Here is a 24,983-nt window from a genome sequence, read left to right on the forward strand (position 1 = left end):
CAAAGTCACAAGCAGCTAAAACAGGGTCTTACAAAAGAAAGCAGAGAAAGACATTGACCATAGGCATTACTGTCAGCAGCAGCAGCAGCGGCACTTTTAGTGTTTTAAGAGAATAACATCAGTCCTAAATTTAAGCCTCGAAGAACAGGAGGAAGGTGACAAAAATGTAAACACATGTATTTCAGCTTTGGGAGTGAAAAGGCTGCCTCCGTCAATCCAAAAAAGATACCATGTCTCTAAGTTAAATCATAATGTTCTTATATGGGGTCTGTTACAGAAACCAAAATTGGAATTCATTAGCATCTACTCTATTGCTGTGGCCTTCTGAAAATGACTGTCATCATTACTAGTGCTGAGTATCGATACTCTGCCTGGCACAGCACAGCACGCGAGATAGGTGGTCTCTGCCAGAGCAACTGAAAACGGGTTTGGCCAAAAGCGTTCTGGTTCAGTCATCGTTTTCTTCCTTTTTGCTTTTATCAGTTGGCTGAAAATGTTAGCATTTAATCACATACAAGTGTGTTCCCCTTCCTTTTCCAGCCACAAATAATAATGGCCCAATCCACTGGAGTTTTTCCATGACTTTGATGAGAACTGGATCAGATCCAAAATGAAGTGGTTTGGCAAGGATTAGAAGACCTTGTAGAAAACAGGGATAATGCTGAAGGATTGAAACAGCAATCCTTAAAGCAATTAAAAAAGGCATAGCCAACTTTTCATATCTAATGATATTTCACAATAACAGAACTTTTTTTTCAATTACGTCTCATTAGTATTGTGTAGTAAGAGAACCACTGCAACAAAGCAGAAACAGAAATGTCGTTAATAGTATATGTTTATATTACAGTAGCACTCAGATCTTAACTGAGATCAGATGTACATGCACTGAGTAAGAAAAAGCCTCTGGCATGTCGCAACAAAGATAAGCAAAGAATAGAGGATTATTATTCTTTCTAAAATTGGACAATTTGGGGAAATTTGGGGACAATCACACAAGAAGGCTGAGAGACAACTGCAAAAAGGTGTCAAGTGCTAACTGAGATGCTAGGACATAAAATTATCATTTCCTCTTTCTCAGACCTTTCTGCCTTGAACAGTAACTCATGTGTTCTCATTCCTGTTTCTTCTCATAATAGTCACGTAGCATTGACATTGCTGTTTAACATTTTGGGCCTGTAACATTAGCCTGCTCTATCCCTGACTTACCAACCTTCCCTTTTTATTCCTTAACCTTTCATGAACTTGCAAATGATACAGAAAAGGCTTTATAGTGATCTCAGTGTGATAACCAGTTGTTCCAGCTATATATGTTAAACGCAGTGAGTCAGTCTGCATTACTTCTGTAGTTCATTGGCTTCTATGTAAGGATTTCTAGAGCATCTATCATAAATAGGAACTAATCCAAAAAATACACAAAATAAACACTTACAAACTGCCAATCGCTATGGCTACAATACGGCGTGCTCACTCCCTCGGCCTCCACTGCTCATGAATACCGAAGCCGCTGTTTATGGGAATGGCTGATTAACCAGCTGTGTTGCACGACAGTTCTTGAAAGCCACCAGAGCTTTTGCATGCGACAGACGGGCGCAGACACTTGTGACGGGGACACGCAAATGACGTACCCACTCCCTGGCTCGTGGAGGTGCAGATCGGGGAGAGGCAGATGCCTGAAAGGTCAGTGGGGCTCCGAGAACGCGGGGTAAAGTGGTCTGAACAAATGGTCCGTTGGGGTGCGAGCCCATCAGGCTGCGACCGCTCTGGTCCTCGTTCAGCACAAAACTGAGGGTTTCATTGCAATTTGAGAGCTATCCCATACAAGCTTAAAATCTTCCTTTTGTACAGCAATTAATGTAGGAAGTTACCAAGCTAAAATATGGCAGAGGGCCAAAACTCTAATGCTCGCCATACGTTTGGTTGTTTTTGCCAAACACTTCAAACCTCTCAAGAACATGATTACAATCAAAACCAAGGCAATTCTCTGCACGACCAACTCCCCCGAGCTCATATTTAACACTTCCTGCATTCTAACCACTCTCAAAATCTCCATTAACCCTGGAATTTGTTTTGGCTTGTTTTCGAGCACAATCAAAACCTTATGGTTGTTTTGAGCATATAAAGACCAACACAGGCAACTGAATTTTGTCCTTCAGCAGTTGTTTGGTACTGCTTTCTGTTCAAGAACTCTCCAATAAAACATTAACCAAAAAAAAAAAAAAAAGGAAGGCAGAGACACTGGATAAAAAATAATGATGCATCCCGGACTCTTCTGGAAGCAGGTTATTTCAAATGCCACCTTCTTTTCAGCTCACCACTGAGTTTCCAAGTCAGTACCAGCTTTGCATGATAACCATAGGAATGGGCAAAAGTGTCACTTAACATATGGTAGAAGCATTCCACTTCCAAAATTTGAAAAAAATAGATATTTTCCCAGTGGAAGGCAAATATCAAACTACAGTGACAAAAGCTGAAACAACACTTGACGTATTCTAATGCTACTAACACACAAATATCCTCAGGTGGGAAATAATGCCAAATGGCCTATTGGCATCCACACCTCCCGTTTCTATTTATATACAACCATACGCATTTTGGAGCTCTCCCAGTGCTTAATTTTTAACTAGCAGAATTACTTTAAAATTAATTTGGGACTATTTATAGTATGGCTACATTAGAGAGCTGCTATAAGGTAAAGAAATCTTTTAATGGGCATATATTTAATGTAATAATAGAAATATTTACCAAACTGTAAAGGTACTTTAGAGTCCATCACCATGCAGAAGGTGAAAAGTAAGCTCTTCCCCAAGAGATACTCTTCTAAAGTTTCTTATGAGGACACATTTTCAAAATGTAAATTATTTATCCTGGACTAATTATGGAGCTTTGAAAGAATGTCAATTATTCTCTAATTAAAGTGACTTAAAATCTAACATACAGTATCATATGCTGGAGAGGCCTTTGCAGGATTGTTTTATTTCCCTGCACAGAAAATATCTTACTATAAATGAAAGTCAACTCACTGATGTTTTAATACAGTCACTCCATTACTGCTTCTTCAATCAAGTTTGCCAAAACAAATAACGCCGCAGTTCGAAGCACCGATTCTAGATACGGAGCCAGCCATGCACGCCCGGCCTTTAGGCAGCATTCAGCACATTTCATCACGTCCACCCAATCAGCCAGATTATCATACAATTTGTAGGAAGACTTCAGTAGGTGTTTATCTGGCAGATGGAGATTTCAGTCGTCTGTTTTCCGAGACTCAGATTCTGAGCCTTAGAAATCGTGATGTCTTTGCAGGGCAGAGCAAGGGGAAGGAGAAGGAAGGGAGGCAGCAAAGCAAAGCGCAGTGCTTGAAATCTGGTTGTCAGTCTGTAGGAACCTCCGTGCCAGGCAAGCCAGAGGGCAGCAGAAGAGAGGCACTAGGACCAATCTAGGACATGCCAAGCTCAAAATAAAAAGATTCTTTTCCAAAGCCAATTCCTTGAAAACAGCACAAAAATGATGCTGCACAGTCTATCCAGTTCTCAATTATCAAGGTACTGAACACAATGAATTGTATCAGGTTCAGATTAATTCAGTTATTTCTAATGTTAACAGAGAAGCAAAGAGTATTTTCATGGCATGTGGCCTTTCAGTTCAATGAAAATTTATTAGAATTCTTTGTGTTTAGTTTGTAATTGTAAAATGATTGCATAAAGCAAGGAACACATGGTTGTTTTCATGTGATTTAATCTGCTAGGGCTAATATTAAGGATTTTGTCTGGGATAAAGAACTAATATGAGAGAACAAGAGAAACTGAGGGAGTAATTCCCTTAGCCTAAAATGCTGTAAAAAACCCTCATAATCATAATAATTCCTAAAACTGTAACTGATGTAAATGATCACAATGAAACAAAAAACAAAGTAAGAATAGCTTTAAGTGCCAGGATGTCTGAATTCACTCTGTGCTGAGGGATAACTGAAATGTGTGGTTATTTGTGTTTGTAGAACAGTGGTATTTCCACCAGAGACACCAGGAATTAATAAAGAGCATTAATAGGAACTTTAAGGACATCTGGGGGCAAATTAAAGAATAATGCTGCTTTAGCCTCATCAAAAGAAAACTCAGGTAGAAGAAACATCCCAATATGCAGAATAACACTGGCATGGACAACACAGCGGTTAGTTTTATGCAGATCAAGTGTGTCCTGTGGGTATATACAATTCCATGCACCACTGTTTGCTTTTTGTATACGTTTCAGACATGCTTAGAGATCTCAGACATGGCTACAACGCAAAATGGCACAGCTTAGCCCTAAGCCATTAAAGATCAGCAAGGTGAGACCTGACTGATGGTGTTGGTATATATACGCAGAGCCTTCCAGCAGTGACTTGTATTGCGTTAACACGATGGTCTATAAGAGACTGGAAAAGAAAAGCAATTGGTAATAAGTTCATGTGACAACGAACCATTTTCCTTTCTGTACAGTATGTGCCTGATTGCGCCTGCTACCTGCAGGATCCCTGCAATGCTACTGTATTTCAGCAGGCTCAGCATCAGCCCTGTGAATAGCATTAAGCACAAGTTCTGATGGAGGAAAACCTAGGGAAATGAAAGTGCTGCATGATAAAAAATGCGTCAATCAGATCTAGCTGAAAACTGTCCCTATTCTCCAAAGCCATTGTTTCAAAGCGTGAAAATACAATGTCATGATAGTAACAATAACTCAGCCTGCAAATGACATTTTATATCCTTTGTAAATAGTAATGATACACAAAGTAAAAAATGTTGCTCTTGACTCTCCTGAAATACCTGCTTACCTTTAAGCAGGTCCCATTGAAATAACAGGAAATTTATCGGATGTTTGGAAACCGGCTGGACTTAAGTTCCTTCCTGAATGAAGGGGTGGCCTGAGGTGGGTGTTTTTGTCCACTGTATACAGATGAAGAAAGGGAGGTAATGGTGCTAAAAGAACACTGTCTACTTAAAAACATGACTGTAACTACCCTAAGGTTACCCAACCAATGTCTGAGTGATTAGAATTAGTTTTTCCTGTTTTTCTCCCTTTTTTTCCCCTGTAGCTGTAGGACAAAGGGAAACAGAGAAACTGTGGGAACAGCATTGCCAGATGTGCTAGTAAACAACCGGAAAAATACTTATTTTTTTAAGTGCACTCTCTGAACTATTACTTACAGTGATTGCAAATAAAGCTTACTTAGAAAGGTATTTGAGACTTTTCCTCCTAACCACCTCCCCTAGTACACTACCCATGCATGAGCCTAAGGCTTAATATAGGAGTAGTCCTCGTTAAGTTGATGAAGCTACCTGGGACCGTGCTTAACTTCAGGCGGAGGCATTTGCTGGACGGGAAGCTGCTACTCCAGCCCTTTGCTGGGTTGGTGTCAGCGTGTTCGCAAACCCCCTCATGGGCCTGATCCAAAACCTGGGATTATAACTCCAGAGGGGCCAGGCAGACCAGCCCAGCGCAGATAAAACCACCGCTTTACCTCCTCTAGCAACAGCTCTGACTCCGGCTCGTGAGCCTCACCCTGCGCAACACGGCCTCCGCCGCTTTTGCGCCGGCCGCTTTCACAAAGCAGCCGCGCAGCCCTGCCTGCCCGCGTTCGGGTGGCTCGGCGCTCGACGCGGAGCCGGCGACGGACCGTACCTTTCTTTTCCCCCGTAAATGGTACAAAGTCTTCTCTGTCCTTATGCTCGAGCGCTTGCTTCTCCAGGTACGAAAGGAGGCGCTCCCTGTCAAAGGGGCCGGTGGCAGCTTTGGTGGTCTGGTCCTTCTGCCGGAACCCCGCGGGCAGCAAGGCGTTCTGCGAGCACCGGGAAAGACAGCCACGGACACACAGGTGATGGCGCAGTTTCACATAGGGTCCCACATTTAATTTCAGTAGTGTGTTTTTTTTAAGTGAAACTATTCTTTGCATGTTACTTCACATAAGGCTCTTTGGTGACGGCAGTTATACACATTATTCAAATGTAATCATTAAAATCAGTATCTTCAGGCTTCTCACTTCTGCCACCTCGGAATATTTTTATTAACCGTATTTACAAGCCTAGCACCAAAGACCTGAGCAAGATGAGAATCCTTTGTGTTGTGCCTCCTACAACCATATAGTTTAGAGTCCAGGTAAGTGGAACAGGATATGTTTTCTCTACCTTTCCTCTCTTCATTTGTTCTTTTGCCCATTTTTACCCCTCTCTTTTCATTTTTCAAAAAATTAATGTCATTCTAATGCTGTTTCTTGGACTTCAGAAATGAGTAGAACGCGCCGAAAATAACTGGTGAATTATGCGGGGTGTGCAGGAAGCGAGCAGGCGAAGCCCCGCTTTCGCCAGGCAGCTGTGCGGCCGTACGACTGCACCTGCATCGCGGGAGGCAGGAGCATGCCCAGGGCTCCGCGTTTCTGCCCAGGAAACGCCAGAAAGGCTGCCGGCACACGGGCCAGCAGCGCACACGCAGTAGAGCCACCGTGCTGGGGCTGCCCCGGGGCGCTGCCGAAGCGCTGCACAGCTGGCCGGCGCGCGCGCGGGGAGGCCGGTGTGCGGCAAGCGCCCGGCCGCTTCTGAGCTGCCAATGAACCCCAGGGGCTGCGTTGACTTGGGCACCACCGCCGTGTCCGGAGTGGTACAGCTGCACTGCACGCCGGGGATCGGCTACAGAGGCACTGTGGCTTTTTTTCTGGAATGCGCTGTTTCCATTTGAGCTGCCAGATACCTGAACTTACCCGAAAAACACACTGAAAAGGTGGCTGTAGTGGAGAGAAGTGGGCAGAAGGGAGGGGAGGACTCTAAAGCCCACCCTTAACCTCCAGGTAAATGTGTGCTACAAAACTACAGCCTATAAACCTATTGGTTTTTCGCACTTTACTTTGTCTCCAGAGTGAATGAATTTTATCGGACAGATTATCTGCTGGTTTTCAAACTCCCACATCAGCCCAGCAGCTTTTGTGGCAGGTACAGGCAGACTTCCCACAAGAACACGTGGGCCCTTAACCCACTGCTGTGGGACCGAGCGGTGCCCAGGCCAGAGGTCTTTAGGCACTCTGCAACAGTCTCCTCAAATATCCAAATTATCCTTGTTCTCTAGAAAATGACAGCATGTAGCTGAGTCTGCCTTTCCTAAATCATGCCTAAATATATTCTCCTCAGTTAAAAATATCTGCGTTGAATGACATAGTCAACAGATTTCAGAAGTTCCAAAGATCCAATCTTCACAAACACCCATTAAGTTTGTTTGTTTATTGCTGGGCTCAGAAATAGCAGCCACATAAGGCGTCTCATCCTACTGCCGTGTACAAACATGATTAAGATTTACAGCTCAGACAAGCTCGTGCCTAAATAGACGAGGGATGGAGGAGGCACCGCGGCTTGTACAAAAGCAAGTAGTCCATCACAGCAGGAGCAAAACCAAAATGCCCCTAGCTGAGCTGTTCATCCTTCAGAGCACACTGCCTCTCCCGTGGCACAACGCAAATACCAAATGCTGCAGAACATGGCATTTGCAGTCGATAGCATTTGAAATATTAGTCCCCTGGCCCCTAGCACTAACCTCAGGATCAAGGTCGTCAAGAACATGTTCTAGCTGTTTCAGTTCATCCTCCGAGAGTTTGCTGAGTATTTCATCTTCGTTGATATTCTTGTATTTCTCCAACTCTTTGCGGAAGGGCAGAGACATGGCTCCTGCTGCACTGCTCAGCGGATGCTTCTCTTCAGGGTTTCGACCATTCGGGAGCACTGCGCGTCTCGTGGTTTTGGTCGCTGTTAACAAGAAGGCATTTTGAGTGTCTCCATTTAGCAGATACAGTCGTAAAGGGCCCACATGCTGAGAGTCGCATTTACACTTTATTAATGAAGACAAAGAAACAAAATGTTCTGGCTCAGCTCCGGTGTGTGTGTGTGTGTGTGTAAGTACTAGGGCTGGCTAGGCAGCAAGTATCCTAGGAACAGCAAGGACTGGTATATTCAGGAACTTCAAGGTTCATGGCAAAGAGAAGCTTTAAGACTTGCATAAGAAAAATATTGGGAGCTTATCCTCTGTTATAGAGATAAATCTGTTTTATTTAATTTGCTTGGAAACAGAGCATCTGCTTGTTCTTTTGGCTAAAGGGATGAAAAGGATCATAGCAAAGTGGCAGAGTCATAGGAAACAGTCCAACACCGACAAAGAAGAAACAAAACATTATGCCTTGAGGTATTCCGTCTTATTCCAGCTTTGCCGATGGCTAAAAGCTTACCCACATCATTTTGGCCGGCTTTTTGGTACATCTTGGCTACCTGAGAAGCCTTAAAGTATGCTGGTTTGTAGCAGTAATTTGTAACCAATTTTTGCTACAAGTGGTAGCAGTTGTCACCAAAATAAATCCTGGGGTGCGGATGTGCTCATTATAGCCCCAAAGATCATTTGTAAATTAGCCTGCTGCACGGGGCCCCTGTGGGCATTCAAACCGTGGCCACGAGCAAAATATGGACTTAATATTTCATGAACTCTAAGCTTTAAAATTTGAATGTGGTCCCTTATTATCCCAACTGATCAGTAACTGGAAAGTCATTCACTGGCCATAAATAGTAAGTTGTTGCCATATGATAGGTCATATGACAAATGACTCTTTTTCTTCACTGGCTCTGGTTTATCTATCAACCGCAACTTTTGGCCAGGTCCTCAATTGTCATAAGTCTACAAAATCCATGCAGGTATATGTGGCTCCCTATATGAGCTGGAAACTTGATCTTTATTTTTCTTTTAGTCAAAATTGAAATGAAAATTTTGCATTTAATTACAGTTTCACTATTAAAATATTTATTTCCACTTATCTGAAAATTAATTAAAATAAAACTACGATTTTAAACCAGAAGTGGGACATGAGTGGCAGAAAAACAGACCTGATCATTAAGCACTTTAAAACATATCTCATTTTTCTAAATGAACAGAAATCAACAACCTATAGAAAGGAAAGAGAATAATTAGTAAAATCACATATTTGAAAAATCTAGAATTATATGAATACTACAAGGCATGACAAGCCTTGATCTGAAATAGTTAAACATCCTATTCCATGCAGAAGCATTACTTCCCCTATATAATCTCATTTATTTTCCTTATTATGGCTCTATTTATTACCTTATTTTCATAGCATTACATTAAAGTCAAGCCATTCCAAATGTCATGGTAGAATTCAACTGTTCATTAAATTGGTGTTTTCTTTTAGGAAGTCAGTTGGCATCTGAAGTTTAACAAAGTTACAGAAGTTGTAAAAAATTCTTAAATTATCAAAATCCTGCTGTATGTCATGAGTGTGAGATGCATTTTGGCAAAAAAAACAGCCCAAAAAGCTCATGGTTTTGTGTACTTGGTGCTAAAACAGAACATTAGCTCTACAAAAGTTCTGTTGATGCAATTTATTACCCAAGTTACTTGTTAGACAATGTAAGTATTTTAAATAGAAGTAACATTTTCTTAAAATTATAAAAGCAGATTCAGATGCAGTACAGTATTTCTATACTAAGGCATCAGGAGCCTTCTCAAAGTTTCTTTGGATAAACTCGTTAAACACATAGCATTTCAGCTCGCAGTCATTAACGGGGATGAAACATTTCTTTGAGGGGATTAGGGCTTTTTAAAACTCTATTTAATTGTTTAAGCGTTGATTTTATTAGAGTTTATTCATGTTCCCCGGAAAAGACAGAACTGTAATCCCGAGGTTAGGTTAAATATCGTTGGAGAAGCAAGCGGTGAGAGCGCCCACGTGCTTTCGCTGGCCGAGGCGCCGCGCTCCCGTCAGGCGGGAGGCTGGTGGCCACGAGCTGCTCGCTGGCGTCACTGGGGCCCCGCGACCCTGCGGTGACGGCTTTGGTGAAGGGAGTTTGCCAGATGAATCCAGCTGCTCGGGGTAATTCCCGCAGGGTACAGTTTGTGTGCACTGGACATTTCTGATTTTTTGTGTGACTTGTTTAAGTGCACAGCATGCCTATCCATAAAGGAAAGACATCCCAGGAGACACTTTTCACTACAGGACAGTTCTCAATATTGTATCTCTCATTAGCATTAGGAAAAGAAGACATCTGACCATGTGCAGCAAGGATACCAAAGACAAATATAAACCCAGATGCGTAACGATCCATCAGTTAACTCCTCACGGCACCAAGCGCTGTGCTGGACAAACCCTGTTAGAATTAGTGGGGCAGGGAAGAGAAGAAATAAGGCTTTTCTTGCATGCATATAATTTTGTGGCAGAAATTACCTTGATATTTTCCCTTTCTGTATCTTATCTTTGGATAACTGTGTCTTATCCTTGGGTGACTGAACAGAACCAAGCTGCGCGGCGCAGGGAACGCCCGTGGCCGCAGCCGCTGTCAGCGGCAAAGCTTTTCCGGAGCGTCCGCCCCGGCTGACAGGCTATCGAGCGCGCTGCTGACCTGCCTGTTGTGTACTCGCTGGCTTTAACGCTCTCTGTCAACCTCTCACCACCATCGCATTATCGGAAACCGAGGGAACGGGGTAAGTTCAGCCTCAGCCAGCCTGAGAGGGAAAATGCTGAAGTCTTGAGTTCGCATACGCTGGAAATCACTGTGTAAGGTGATGGTGACCATCTCCACCTTCTTAACTGGATCCCATATTGTTAATTTTGTGTATGTAAACAGGGCCATACGCCGTCTGTGCTGCTTCTTATTGTGGTTTGACTTTTCCAAGTGCGCACGTACCATTTGCTTTTTAGAGGTCAACCCCCCCAGGTTTCCTTTGTTATAATTACTGTATGAAATAAACATATTTCAAGCTTGAATCAGTTAAAAAACCCCAATGAACTAACCAGCCGCCCCTAGCTATTGCTATTCTGAGCGTGCAAAGCAGAAGGGGTGCCAGGCGGTGCAGGGGACAGGCACGAGCCACCTGCAGAGGCAGCGGGCTGCACTGCACGAGGGGCTCTGCGGGGAGCAGAACGGGGCACCGTGCATGAGAATAAGGAGTTTCTCTGAAAACTAACTGGGAAGAGTGAATAAGGAGAGTAAGGAATGGAGCAGCACAAATCCCATTTGTTTTTCCATTTAGTTGCAATGCCAAGCACCATAGTTTATCATGGGCTCAAATATATTAACTGTTAAACAGCAAATGACTGGTAAGCAAAACATGCTTTTAGATGCCCAAAATATAAAACCTCTGCTGATGCAGAATGGTGCAAAACTGTGAGTAGTAACATTTGTGCTAATGCCGTGGTACTTTTAAGTCTTTGTGGAGCACAGATGTTTCACGGTGAACTTCAGTGACTCTGTGACTGTATTTTTATCCTTGATTCCTTCTAAGGAAAGAAATAGACACTTCGGTTTTATTTGGGGCAGCTTCTTCACCCATGTCTGTCAATGCGAGGATTCAAAACATGTTTTTCAAAGACTTCGAGAGGAGTCTGCCTGCATAAAACTGTTACTGGCTGTATGCAGTCAGCACCTGCTGGGTTCTAACTCCTCTCTACCAGAAGTATTTTCTTTGCTATAATCCTTGCATGCTACTAAAGGGGTTTTCTAGAGTAGCCAGGCCATAGTTTCTGATGGTACCATAATACTGTAATAATTTTCTACTGCTGATGCAGATATTTTTTTCTGAAATGGTATCAGTCCTCTACCAAATTAACGTTAGAAGTCAGAGAGCTCCCACCCTCATTTGCTTCAATCCCTTGGGAAGTATTGGAGCACCCTGAACCATAGGATTATAGGATTAGGAACCATATAGGGAGGAGAATACTGTGACACAGGTGATGTGAATTTCTAGTTTTTATAGTGTCTGAGAATGAAGTTGCATGGCAATGTGTATTTAGATGAAGGGAGATGCACTAAAAGGAAATAATCCAACAGAATTCTTTGCATATTTGTAGAAAAAAAAATTACAATTACATTAGAGAAATTGCTCTTACTGTTGCAAATCGTGGCAATTGATGCTTAGAAAGAAAATCCTGATGCATGATTTATTTTAAACTATTTCCATAGAGTGGTGGATATTTGTCTTTTAATGAATCGCTCTGGAACAGATCTGTAAATGCAGCAACATCCTTCACTTTCTTTAGTCTCAAGTAGCTAAACAAAGAAGCGAGAAACATGGGAATAAATCCCAAGTTAAATCAATACTGGACCAAATAAATGGGATTTGGTCCATTGTGATTAAGAGCGGTGTTTGTGCAGCACAAACAGATGTTCAGTAGCAAGAGGCTGATTGTTCCCCACCACCCGGGCAAAGGCGGACTCCAAACAATAGCCCTAATCCAATCCCAGACAGATGATCTCTCTGCTCTCCGGCAACTGCCATGGAAAACAAGGCTGGACTGTTGAAAACCAAAACTTCAAAAAAACATTTGGAGGAATACTCCGTTATTTGACATATAAATAAGGTTCCTTTTTATTTGCATGTGTAAATGTAAAAAGCAAGACCAATATGTGCTTTCCAACTGTGAACATGAGGGAGATGTATATCAGAGATCATGTTTTGTAGTACAAGATTTCTTCTTGGTTTAGAACAAGATGGTTCAGAACTCTCAGAAAACATAAAAAGAATGCATTAGGCCCAGCATAACACAAAAATATAATATTAATATACAATGAAGCATTATAAAATGGATTGTTTGGTGTGTATGATGAGAATGGTATTAGCTACAGGTCTGGATGCAGACAGAGACAGCAGACAGACAAGGAAACTTGCAAAGGCAGAAAATGGAAAAGAGGGGTATACAAAAGGATTTGGTGTCTAGAGCACCCTCCATTTATCTGCCCATTTCCCCCCAAACTTCCTAGGAACTCATGACAGGGTGAGGACTGGGCTGTACCTTAGCGGCCTTGGGCACCTCTTCTAACTCAGCCCGTCAGCGACACAGCGCGATCGCTTGGTGGATCGAAATGAATAAGCTCTCGGGGGGCTCTGTGGAGGACGGTCCGTGAATGAACACTCAGCCGCATACGGCACCGGAGTCGGGACCGGCACTGTGCTTGTGAAACCTGCTCTGTTACCACACTGCTTTTTCATCTTTCATTATACCTTAGCAATGAACCCTTAAAAATCCTTATATATTTAAAATTAACTTCCCTTGAATTGCAGGTTTCCCTGCATGGCTATACAATAACTGAGTTCTGTTTCTGACTATAATTTATTAGAAATTTCCTTAATTTCATTTACTGAAAAAAAAAAAATCCCACCAGACTAGATCTTCCCCACCTGAAAACATAGGTGACTCTTTCACAGAGCTCAGACGTCTCCAGGCGAGGTGATGCACATCCAGCATCAGGCGCTCTGGTCAAAGCATGAGCTGAAAGTTTTCCAGGTGTCTAACCTCAGACTACAAAAGGTTTTTGCTTATTTGTTCATTTTCACAAGCAAATTAGAATTAGTATCTGCCAGTAGAGTTTCTAGGCTTGCAAATTCTCTTCTATAAAGCACCGTTTTCCTTTTATCCCGATTTACTACAATATGAACATACCAGGTAATCGGATATCCATTTGATTACTAAAATTACCAACAAATGATAGTAATGTGTCAACAAGGATACATTTCATCTAAAAAATAATGTGGGATTCCTGGTTTTATCTTTGGCAAATTATGTCATGAAATTTCCATGTTTAAAACCCATTTGACAGAAAATGCCACTCTCTATAAAATGCTTTTACTCCCTAGGGCTACTCTAGGGTTAGTTTATGCCCTGTTCCCAGCAACCGGTTTAGTCCCATACAGAGTTTGGTAAATAATTAACAATTATGTTGTATTAGACTATGCCTGAACATTTCGGCTGACCACGCAGTGATCAGAAACTCCATTTCATAATTGGATGAGCTTTTCTGAACCTTGATAATGCATCTGTCACTCTGTAGTTTACATTAGTTAGCTTCTTTAATGAGGGACTGACAGCTCCTATTCAAATAAAACACTAGACATCAATTCACTTTAATGGGAGTTAGATCATGCCCTTCACAAGAAAATAACCATCATGTAAATTGAAAATTTTTCCATATGAATGTACTGTTATTTATAGAAGATATAAAGGGATGGCACTGCCTTTGATCTGGATAAGATGAAAGTTTTTTTCACTGGGGAGTTTAAAAAGAGATGAAACATTAATGCTTCTCCCACTTTGATGCAAAATAAAGTTATGAAATAACTAATTTCATATTGTTTCTAAAATAACATTACTGGAATTATTCATAACTATTCAAAACATGGAAGTAAGTCTTGAGAAGAAATCCATTTTCTTTACACTGGCTGATGAATTTATAATCTGTTTCTGAACGACATTCTGGTTTAGATCATAACCACTGGAATTGTTTCCATATCAAAAATTATTTTTAATCATAAGAATATTAAGTAGCTTGTCTAAAATTGAAACATAAAATAGTGTCCTCAGCTGAGGATGGTGTAAAGTGCTAGCTTGAAAATCCTGGGGAGTCAAGTCTTCTTTTTCCTCAGACAAAACGGGCTACGAGACGGCAGCTCTTTCCTGCTGCTTGTCGCCTGTAGGCTTCAGCTCTGCTGTGAACAGAAACACCTTGCTGGCGAGCGGTACCCATTGCCTGTTGGTCACTGGGGCCAGATTTAATGTTAAGGTAGACCAGGATTGCCAGGAGGGATGCTAGGCAGTTGCACGTGACTACACAAGCGCCCGTGCGACTGCAAGGGGAAGCAAGACACCCCGTTATTCTCCGGGGCACCGGTGATATTACAACCCTTTCAGTCACCACCCTCTGTGCGGGATTGACTCTGCTGCGCAGAGGTGCCGATTTCCCTCGGAAGGAGAGGCTGCGCCCCCCGCGCGGAGCAAACCCGGAGCACGCCCGCCCCGGGCTCGGGACACGGCGCCCGAGGGGCTGCGGTCGCCCGGACAAACACGGGTAAGTTGCTACCCGATGCTCATTGCGGTCATCGCTGTGATGTTTAGAAGAAAGTGTCTTGTATCCAGCTAATGGTCTCCTGGACTCCGCGTGCACAGAGAATTATAATTCCTGCTGTCATCACTTCTACCATGAATGCAGGGCAGAGCAGGCGCTGGGGCCATGAACTATCCCCAGCTTTGTACCTCGGCACCACGGGGAAGCCGAGGGCCGGATGCTGGTACCTCTCTGATCGGTCACAGTTACATGGAGCCTGCCCCTGCGGTGTCTGAGCCACCGCCAACTAAACGAGAACCTCGCCATGTTACTGACCTGTCGGGGGAAAGAAATACTGTGTTCGAGGTCAGATGGAAAGTTTAGGGCAAGACAAAGAATTGAAGCGAGGTCTCCCAAGTACCAAGCTCTGGCTATGTGTCCCTTCCCCCATGGGGAGTCTCATTCCTTTAAGTGGATCTTTTAAACAAATGAGACACCCTAGGTGAAAATATGACAGAGAGAGAACCAACGGCTGGGTTAAGAACATACAATACTGATAGCAAAGCTGTGCTTGTTGATAATGATAACTGTTAGATCACTTCTAAAAAAACCTCTTCTTGCATCTTTCCTAAACTGCTTTGTCTCCTTCTTAGGTTTTTGGTTTTTTTTTTTTTTCATTTTAGCTATAAACCAATAAGAGAAACCATCTGTGGTGTGCACATCCTGATAGCTGAAACAGTAAATAGGAGAAGGAATTGTACCCTGAAATAGACTTTTTATTTTTACAAAAAAGCAGATCAGACTGGTCCTGGAAAAGACAACACTATTGTTTATTTTTCGCATGTTGGAAACACCCATAGGAAAAAAGGAAACTGCGTAATATTGGAGAAAAGTATTGTTTCCCCTGTACTGACAACAGATAGCAAATGATGTGCTACCTTTTTATCACTGCTGCTCTCAGACTTCCTTATTTCATATTGGCAGCTGGATCTTCAGACCCAAATGCTCCTTGAAATAATCCCAGTAAAGAAGGATTTTAAAAGTATCCTAATGAAAGCAAGATAACAAATCTCTGTAGCACCAAATAACGATGAGCAAACTGCACTGTTAAACAGGAGCCATGACAGCTCTGCTATGCTTGGGTGTTATGTTCAGGAAATAGAAAGCATGCATTCACCCCGGCATTAACCTAGCATATGCAAATACCCCTGGGTGAAGGATGCTACCCAATGCTTTTCAACGCAAAACCCTGCACAGCTACCACACCTTGGTCAAAAGGATACCCAACCACACTAAAACATCAAACTATGTGAAATGAAGTCTGAATCAATAACTTAGGAATGCTGTAAACAAAACTTGAACAGGTCATAACAGCAGAAACGTGTAAACTTTGCTTGCCAGAAGCTGTAAGATAATGGAAGTGAACAATAATAATTTGCAGAAAAAAGAAAAGTTATGGAATGAGATGGCAAAATGTGCCATTTTGAACATAATTATTTAGATTGTCAAGAGGAGAGAGGCTACTGGCTAAATTCAGAGAAATGCAGCCAAGCTAGATGAATGGGAGAAGGGATACAGATGGAATTTAGGTCAGCAAAGCCATGGAAATGACTCACATAACCTTCTTAATTTTTTTTAACTAATGGTAACAATTTAATAAAGTCTATTGTGGAAGCTCAGTTAAGACAGCTACACAGCATACAGCACCACAGCAAAGGCAGATAGTCTATTAGAAAGCAAACGGGTGTAGAATAATGCTGAAAAGATTGTAATTTCATTAGTAAAATTCAGTGAGACACCTGAATACGCCCCAAAATTTGCGTTCTTTTTTCTAACAAGCATATCCCTTGCACAGGATTAAAAGATGTGATGTCTGCAATATTAGGCCAGTTGGTCCCGGGGGGTTTCTCTCCAGTTGCACATTCCCCTGTCCCCAAAGTGGATGGCAGAAAAGAGGAAGTTCAAGGACAATTTCTGAGAATAATCAGTTATAGAAAAGCTTCCATATGATGAGAAACTGAAAAGACTGGACATATTTACCTCAAATACACAGAACAATAACTTACTAACACTTCTTCAACCAAACATTTTGAAATGCCTAGACCCCATACAGTGTATCATTCATGATAGAAGAACATTATGTCTTCTTCCAATTGTATTTTAAATAGATATTTGATATTGATATATTTCGGAATTTGTTTCATCATTTGTGACGTTAGAAGGTTTTCCCATAAGTTTATATTACTCCTAAGCTCAAGGTGGTCACATGAATCTAACCAGTTTTCATTTATTTTTCATAGTTATAGTCCTCAGATTTCACATTTTTCATTGATCAACTGTAGATTTTTTTTCCCTGGCACCAGAGATTCCCTCAAAGCTTCCATCAAAGGAAAAAAAACCGTGAATTAGCGCAGGAACGCCCTGATGGTTTCGTAGCCCCGAGATGACAAGACAGAGCCCATGCGATGCCGAACGCCGATGCGCAGGTTCTGAGGTGCGTTTTGCCCGTCAGGACGCTCCCGACGCGCCGCGCCGAGCCGCCCGGACGCCGCTCCCGCGGGGCTCCGCGGGCCGCGGACGCAGCCGGCGCCCCGCCAGCGCCGCCGCGGCCCCGGCACGCAGCGACGGCTCCTCCGCACCCACGGAAACCCCTTCCCGTCTCCTGTTTGATCCCAGTTTTGTGGTTTAATGCCCGATGTAAAGGGCGTGAGCGCGCTAGCACAGGCACAAACGCGCTGCGCAAAAGGGGCAGAAGCGGTTCGCGGCGGCACCGCTCTCGCCGCGGCTGCGGGCGGCCGGGCCCTGCGCCCTGCGCCGCGGTGCTCCGCGCCCGCACCCGCACCGCCCGCTCCGCGCCCGCCCGCGCCGCACCGCACCGCGCAGCGCAGCGCGGAGCCGCCGCCGCCGCGCCCGGCCCGGCCCGGCCCGGCCCGCAGCCTTACCCGGCCGTGGGGCCGCCCGTGCGCCTGTCCGTGCCCGCCGGCCGCCTGCGCGCCCCTGCGCGCCCCGAGCCCGGCCCCGCCAGCGGCTGCGCGCCCGTCCGCGCCCGAGCCCGAGCCCGAGCCCAGCCCGGCGGCGGCAGGTGGGTGCCCGGCGCGCGGCTGCGCAGCGCGGCCCGCTGCCCTGCCGGGCACGCCGGGACTCGTAGTCCGGCCGCCGCCGCGGAGCCGCCGCACCCCCGCCGGCACCCGCACCCGCACCCGCACCCGCACCGCCAGCACCAGCACCAGCACCAGCACCAGCACCGACCCCAGCAGCACCACCCTCTCCACCAGCACCAGCATCAGCACCACCACCAGTACCCTGGCACCAGCCCCACCAGCACCACCACCAGTACCCCAACATGAGCCCCACCAGCACTGCCCGCAGCGCCCCTCCTGTCCTCGCCCTCGGCACCTTGGCACCCCTCCTCCACTCACCACAGGATCAGGTCACCCCCCCTCTCCCCGTGGCCCCCCTCTTCCCTCACACCTTTACCATTTCTTTCTGCCCGAAGACTGCAGGTGAGGCCTGACCTGTCCCACCACCAGACATATTTCACCCTCCTGTCCTTGACTTGTCCTGACGTAGCCTCAGTGTTTTCCCTCTCCTGCGAGTCTCCTCTATGTGGAAGCCATGAAAACAGGTGACACTGGGGCTCAGATGCTGCACCCGTTGCACCAGTGGCCCTGCCCTGTGCATGTCTCGCGCAGCTGGCTGCGCACGTGCCATGTTTGGACACACAGCCTTGGCAGTGGTGCACGCGAGCCCCGGCACGCTGCTGGTGCCTGGCCCTGGGAAGCACCTTTGCGCTGCTCGCCAGCCTCTGCGACCAGCCCAGCCACCCAACTGGCCAGACAGGTCCTGCAGCAGAGTGCAAGGGCCCCCCATGGCCCTGCACGCATCCAGGGAGCCAGTGCTGGAACAGAGGGTGCTGGGCACTGCCCAGAGCCTCCTGCCTGGACTGGGGCCAGGGCATCAGGCATCAGCTTCCTAACTGGTTCTCCATCTCCATACGGGCTTGGAGGACCTCCCCTGGAGGCCTAAAGAACAGAGCATGTGTGTGTTTCTGCGCGTGGTCCTCAAAGGTCAAGGCTTCTCTGCCTTTGAGAAGGCAATCGCCCCCGCACTGCTCTGCGCTGCTTTCGGCTTGGTGGCTCTTGTCGAGGAGAGCTCTGGCTGTATCCCAGTGCCGTGAGGTTACTGTGGTGCTGTGAGGTCAACACCTCTTGGAAGACCATGTTGATCTTAACAGAGTATAGGAAGAGACCGTTTTGATGCTCCTCTTCTTTCAATTTGCTTTGACAATTTATGTTTTTACATCTACACTGTATTAATATTAACTTATGCTGGGCACTGTGGTTCAGCTGAACTGAAGCCCTTGGTTCTGAGCACCAAGTGGTGAGTCACTAGCAGCAGCAAAGCTATTCCAGTGATTAAAATGTCTTTAAGTTTCATGACATGTCAGCCGGAAAACAAGAGGCTGCTTTGTTAAGAAGCAGATGCTGCACCAGAGCTGAATTTTCCTCTGGAAAAAAATTGCAGCTAGGAAGTGTAATGACTTCAGCTTCACTCCATACCCTGCCAACCACCTCTTGTATCTGTGGCAGGACTTCTGGCAGGAAACTCCTATTAGTATCAGGGACTGAAGGGTTAGATCGGGCATTTTGCTCCTGCTGCTCAGGAAAACACCTGCATTCACAGTAATGCACAGAATGCACAAAGATGGTCCAAAACTGCATTTATCTGCTTGGACCCTCCCTGTCTCCAGCTTCTTATGAAATAAGATATTCAGCCATAAGTTAACAAAGCTTCTGCCAAACATCCAAAATGTTATCAAACCAACAGAAATGGAAAAACAAAACAAAACAAAACAAAAAAAAACCAGATCAATTTATCCCACATTCTCTCCCCTGCTGCAGGGGTTTAAGGGTTCAAATAAACTGGGTTTACATCCATGGTTTTGTTTGTCTCTCTGCAGGACCAGACCACCTGGAAAGCCACATTGAGTTCCTCTGAAATCTGCTGTGCTGCAGCATTTGGGACTGTGGCCGCATTGTGAACATGGCTGGATTCAGTCTGCTGGATGCAGAAGTGTGTATGTGATTTTTAGAAGGGATTGTGCTCTTTTGGGGTTTAATCTTGGTCTCAAGGACTGGGGTTAACTGAGTTATATTCTTGCAGCTGTTGAGGACCTGGTTACGTATACGACTGGAAAATGACTGAAGACTTCACTTTTGCACCAAAGATTGGTGCCAAATCTAGGATGATATCATACTTATTCAAGTACTGATAAAGGAAAATGTACAATATCAACAAAGAAACAAAGTTAACTTGGGGATGTTTATTCTCTGATAAACTTCTGCAAGTTTTTTCTCAGTTCTTCTTGTCATGCCTTAAACTGTATTTGTTAATTTGAAACTATTTCTCAGTTGATATGGATGGGGAGAACCCCTCCCATGCTGACTTCTCCATTTGCCTTATACTGTATCTGCTGACAAATTCACTTCTTATTAATTTCTGTTAGAAATGTAACAATCTAAGACCTCTACAGGGAGTGTAGGACTTGGCTGGAGGCAATGTTCTTCTCTCCTTTGGCTGTGATTTCTTATTGTTTCTTTCTTCCTTTTACCTCATACACAGTTTTGCAATCAAAAAATTAGAAATATGAACAGTCTTTGTCTAAGAAGAGATATAGGTCAACTGTATTAATGACATACAGACAAAAATATACATAACAAATATATTAAATGCAGATGTACACAGCAGTATACCTACATGTCTAGGATTAACATTTTGCTCAAACTCACAGCATACAAAGTAAACCTTACCACATTTCAGTTACTTTGTGTACAGAGTGTATATTCTAAATATATTCATACTTACCAAACCAAGAAATTAAAAAACAAAAATATACAACACATTTCACAAATCTAAGAGGTATTATATCCCATAATATGGGATATATTTGCAAAGATATATGACTGTGACTATCTTGACTGAGACCTTATTTCCAACGTATGGGACTTCACAGACTAATATCCTGAAAGCATATCTAAAACGCACTACTGCAGGGGTAAAGCTCCACAAATAGTCCGGAGAGTCCTTTTTCCCTAGTAGGAATCTTTGCATAACATTTTGTCCATCCAGGCCATTTATCTATTTATCTATTTAAGATGACTTATTGAAAGATGCGCAGTGGCAGAGTTAACACCATCAGGATACAATACGCATGGGGATCACTATTCTAGAAAAAAATTTGCTCCACTATGGGGGACACCTTTGAGAAGCAGCAGTCCTGTGGATTCCTAAGTAAAATATTTCCTGGCTTTATCTTCTCTTTGACCCCAATTAGAGTTTGTTTCTCAGCTGTTGCATGGTGAATGTAGTGTAGAGATTTGGCACTTTTCCAGCCCTACCTAAAACTGAATTTACTACCTGCAGGTTACATCACTGTAAATCCTTACCTGGGGCATCCAAAAGCAAGTTTTATTTCACTAAACTATTTATAGCCAAAATGTGGTCAGTTGTTTTGAATTATTTATTTTTTTAATGAGAAAGCAGAGGGACTGTTGTGATCTTTTCATCTGATTTCCTTATAACACAGCTTGCAAGACTTTGCTTAATTAATTCCTGCTTGAGCTAGAGTATGGCTTTTAGACAAACATCTGGTCTTGATTACTGTGTTGTGCATATTTTGATCTCTTCCCTTAAAGACCAGCTGTTGATCAAACTCAGTGACCTGTATTTAAAAGTTCTTGGTTCAATGACTGATTGGCAATCTCAGACCTAGGCTAAAGATAAAATTTGACTCTTGTTCACATGTAAATTGCTGAGTTGCAGTCGCACTTCCTGAAATGGTATTTGAACAGAATCGATTTATGCAATCAGCCCTGGTTCTTAAGGGCTGGGTGGTTCAAGTCTTCCAGTGCTGGCCAGCAGCATGTCAAGTGGTCAGACTGCAACTGCAGTTTGGTTTGGTTTTCTTAATTGCATTGGTTTGGCAGACAATAGGATTTTCTTGGACTGTTTTATAAGGCAGAGTACAATACCTTAATTAGCACTAATCTAAAGCCAACTCAGCCACTATGGTTTCACCAAAACTTAATTTCTGTGGACTCCTCTATATCCATAGTATACTAAATCCTAAAGGAATGCATTTAGATTTGGACTCTGTGTTTGCCATGGTAGTAATAGTAATAATAAATACCACATCCTGAACTATTCATTTTCAGCAGTAGATCTCAAATTGTATCATTGTTTCCATTTTGCAGGTGTGGAAAGTGAGACAGAGGCCATTACTTTAAACTGGGGGCCCATGTGGTGGGCATGTGATCAGGGACGGGAACCAGAATCTCCTGCTTTGGGACCCCAGAAGGCTGCAAGTTGAAAGGAGCCGCCCAAGGACATAATGAGACTTCTGCGTGTCCTGGGAGGAGACCCCACCTACTCGCGTCCTCTGCATCCTGCTCGCAGAGCTCTGCGGAGCTGCCCTGGTCCCAGCAGTGCTTGCCCAAAAGCATGCTTTGGTGGGCTCACTCCTTCCCAGAGCTACTCCCGAGGGTGGGCAACAGGAAATCTGCTCCATCCATGAGATACGGGTTGCTCCTCCACCTATGCCAGCTCTGCTATATATGCTGGTATGAGAAGGGGGAAGCGTTAAGAGGTACAGGCCAGCTCTCCGCTTCCTTTCTCTGGCCCTTGTACGATGGCTTGCTCCTCAAAAAGGAGCAGGAGCTAGCAGCTTCTGGCCTCTCTCTGCAGGGTCTGATAATGGTGAAGATCTTTCTGCTACATCTCTGCCTTTGTGAATGACTTTGCAGGGCAGCTTGTTCAGTATCTGAATTTCCTTTTTTACCTAAAAAGCCAGAGGCCTAAGCTGAGATAGAGTCCCTCTGCAGCTGAGCAGTACGTAATGGGTACATTTCTCTTAGCAAATGTTTCTTTATACAGCCAAAATGCATTGAATCAGGTCATTTTGGATACGTCTAAACTGTCCTGACAGGGCACTCCAGGAACGAAGCGCATTGAAGTGTGGTCCCACACAGGGGCCCAGGCGCCCCTTCCTAAGTGCACAGGCCCTGTGGGCCAGCGCAGGCAGCCGTGGCGAGCCTAATGCTGGGTGCTCCAGCTCTCTGACCGGCGCCCCACAGCACGCTGTCGCAGGCTGGCTGTAAGGTGAGCATGCATGCAGGAAAATTCGGAAACACATGTACACAGCCACTCTCATGGCTTCCCATCCCATCCCAGCTGGCTCATGGGAATATGCTAAGTATCAACCTTTCATATCAGAACATAAAATTCTCAAGGAATTAGGGTTGTGTCTCAAAAGAACTATGGCTAAACTTTTTCCTTTTCCTTTTCTCCTAGTGGAAGGAAGAAATTTGATTTTCTCACACATATAATTTGTTTCACTCTGAGTTTGGCCACTCTGTGAGGGTGGAAAAGATTATATGAGTGTATTATATATGAGTAATATATGAGTGGAAAGATTATATAGGATAGAGGGTCTTGCTTTTTATTGTTATCTAATTTACTGACAGTATCCTTCCTGCCTTCATCATGTTCTGACTCTCTAACCAGGAAAATATGTCTCAGGCTGTATATACTGAACCCATGGACTTCATTTGCACCGCATCAGCATTGTAGTAAGTAAATATATTATGATTTAATCAGTTTAGGATTATGTCTGAGGCTTTGCATGTTCCTCTTCTGCCATGCACAGTGCAGTTCAGCGATGGCAGAGAGGAGAGTCTGGAACGTGTCCACTCTTCAGTTTTCACATGAATACTCTCAGAACTGAGGAAAGTTCAACTGTTGTCCAGGTCTTCGGCGTCCCTGGAGGTTCTGTATTTGCTACACTTCTCTCAACCATGTTTAATAGTCTTAAATTATAACTCAGTCTTTGAAAAAGAAATCCCTCAGCTAATCCTTTTGAGAACATTATGTTTGCCCTCTGATACACACACTGGACTGTCAGCTTGGAAAATGCCAGCATCCTAATGACTGAAGGATTATGAATCCATCGCTAAGCATTTGCAGAAGTGCTCTTGCAGCTATAAAAGTGTCTCTTCATTCACCCGTAGGCTGTGTGCCAGAATGGCTCGGCTTTGCTTTGTGGGTCTCTGGCCCTGGGCACTGAACAAGTGAGACTCTCACAGCTCTCATAAAACCCCGTTAGATCACCCCCCGAACGCACCCAGCCTTGTTACTGCGCGTACACTGGGGGTTTCATTCTTTGAAACAAAGTACCAATAGATGGTTCAGCCTGATGTGTTGGGCTGCTCCATTTCAAATTCACACAATTTTCATTTTAATACAATTTAACAGATGAAATTGTCTCTATTAAAGTTAATAAGAGCCTTGTTAATGACTTCAGCACAGCCAGGATTTGGCAAAATATCTTTCATTAATGTATTACTTATAAATTACTAGCAGTTTAGGTATTTTAAATAGGCTCCATATTAAATAGGACAGATTACATATGTTACTTTACACTGTATATATTTTATGAAACTGAAAGGTCTGAAATTAAATCCTGGCACTACTGAAGTGGATGGCAGAGCTCACGTTGACACCAGTAGGCCAAGGTTTCACCCACAATTTCTTTTCCTGAATCTGCCAATAATTTCCTATGACTCTTTGAAGAAAGCACCTAGAGAAACTCAGTGTCTCAGTATTGCCTACTACGTAAGCCTGGGAATAATTTTTCTCTAGGTCACAGAGGTATCGTGGGGCAATTAATATCTGTAAAATGCTTCGACATGCAAAGCGCTATAGCAGGACTAATGATTATTATTATTTTCATGCTGCAAATGCCTTATCCTAAAGATGAGAATTGCACTGTCTAATAACATATTATTCTAAACATATTAGCGCTGTCTAATATGAAGACAACTCAACGGTTACCATTATAAGACTCTACTTTCCACTATTTTAGCTTGCCAAGACTTAATTAAAACGAAGGCAGATGTCTAGCGTTGGGCATCAAACCTTCAACTTGACCGGCTGCACGTGGCCCTGCGGGGGAGCCGACCCCAGGGAAGGCCGGGCGTCCCCAGCCGGGGCCGGGCTGGGAGGACCGAGCGGGCGCCCCGAAGGCCGCCGGCGCTGAGGCCAGGCCGCGCCGGGCAGGAGCCCGTGGAGCCGCACCGTGGGTCGTGTGGCGGTCGGGAG

At 44.2% G+C, this 24,983-nt stretch overlaps 1 protein-coding gene and 1 long non-coding RNA gene across 2 annotated transcripts in view; one reads left to right on the top strand and one right to left on the bottom strand.

Annotated features, from left to right (window-relative positions):
- LOC106496558 (tropomodulin-2) overlaps positions 1 to 17,826 on the bottom strand; it is a 35,603-nt gene extending 17,777 nt beyond the window's left edge. Inside the window, exons 1-3 of the mRNA XM_067305606.1 lie at positions 17,771 to 17,826; positions 7,549 to 7,757; positions 5,653 to 5,809 (exon numbers count right to left, since the gene is read on the bottom strand). Of these exons, the coding sequence (XP_067161707.1) occupies positions 5,653 to 5,809; positions 7,549 to 7,674 (283 nt within the window). The 5' untranslated portion in view covers positions 7,675 to 7,757; positions 17,771 to 17,826. The remainder of the gene's footprint in view (positions 1 to 5,652; positions 5,810 to 7,548; positions 7,758 to 17,770) is intronic.
- On the top strand, positions 5,747 to 20,141 carry LOC106496559 (uncharacterized). The gene is made up of 4 exons (XR_001294633.2): positions 5,747 to 5,845; positions 17,192 to 17,322; positions 19,789 to 19,905; positions 19,992 to 20,141. It is a non-coding gene; the product is annotated as an uncharacterized lncRNA (long non-coding RNA).
- Positions 20,142 to 24,983: the final 4,842 nt, after the last annotated feature.

Source organism: Apteryx mantelli, chromosome 15 (genome assembly GCF_036417845.1).
Source record: "Apteryx mantelli isolate bAptMan1 chromosome 15, bAptMan1.hap1, whole genome shotgun sequence".
Classification (NCBI taxonomy): domain Eukaryota; kingdom Metazoa; phylum Chordata; class Aves; order Apterygiformes; family Apterygidae; genus Apteryx; species Apteryx mantelli.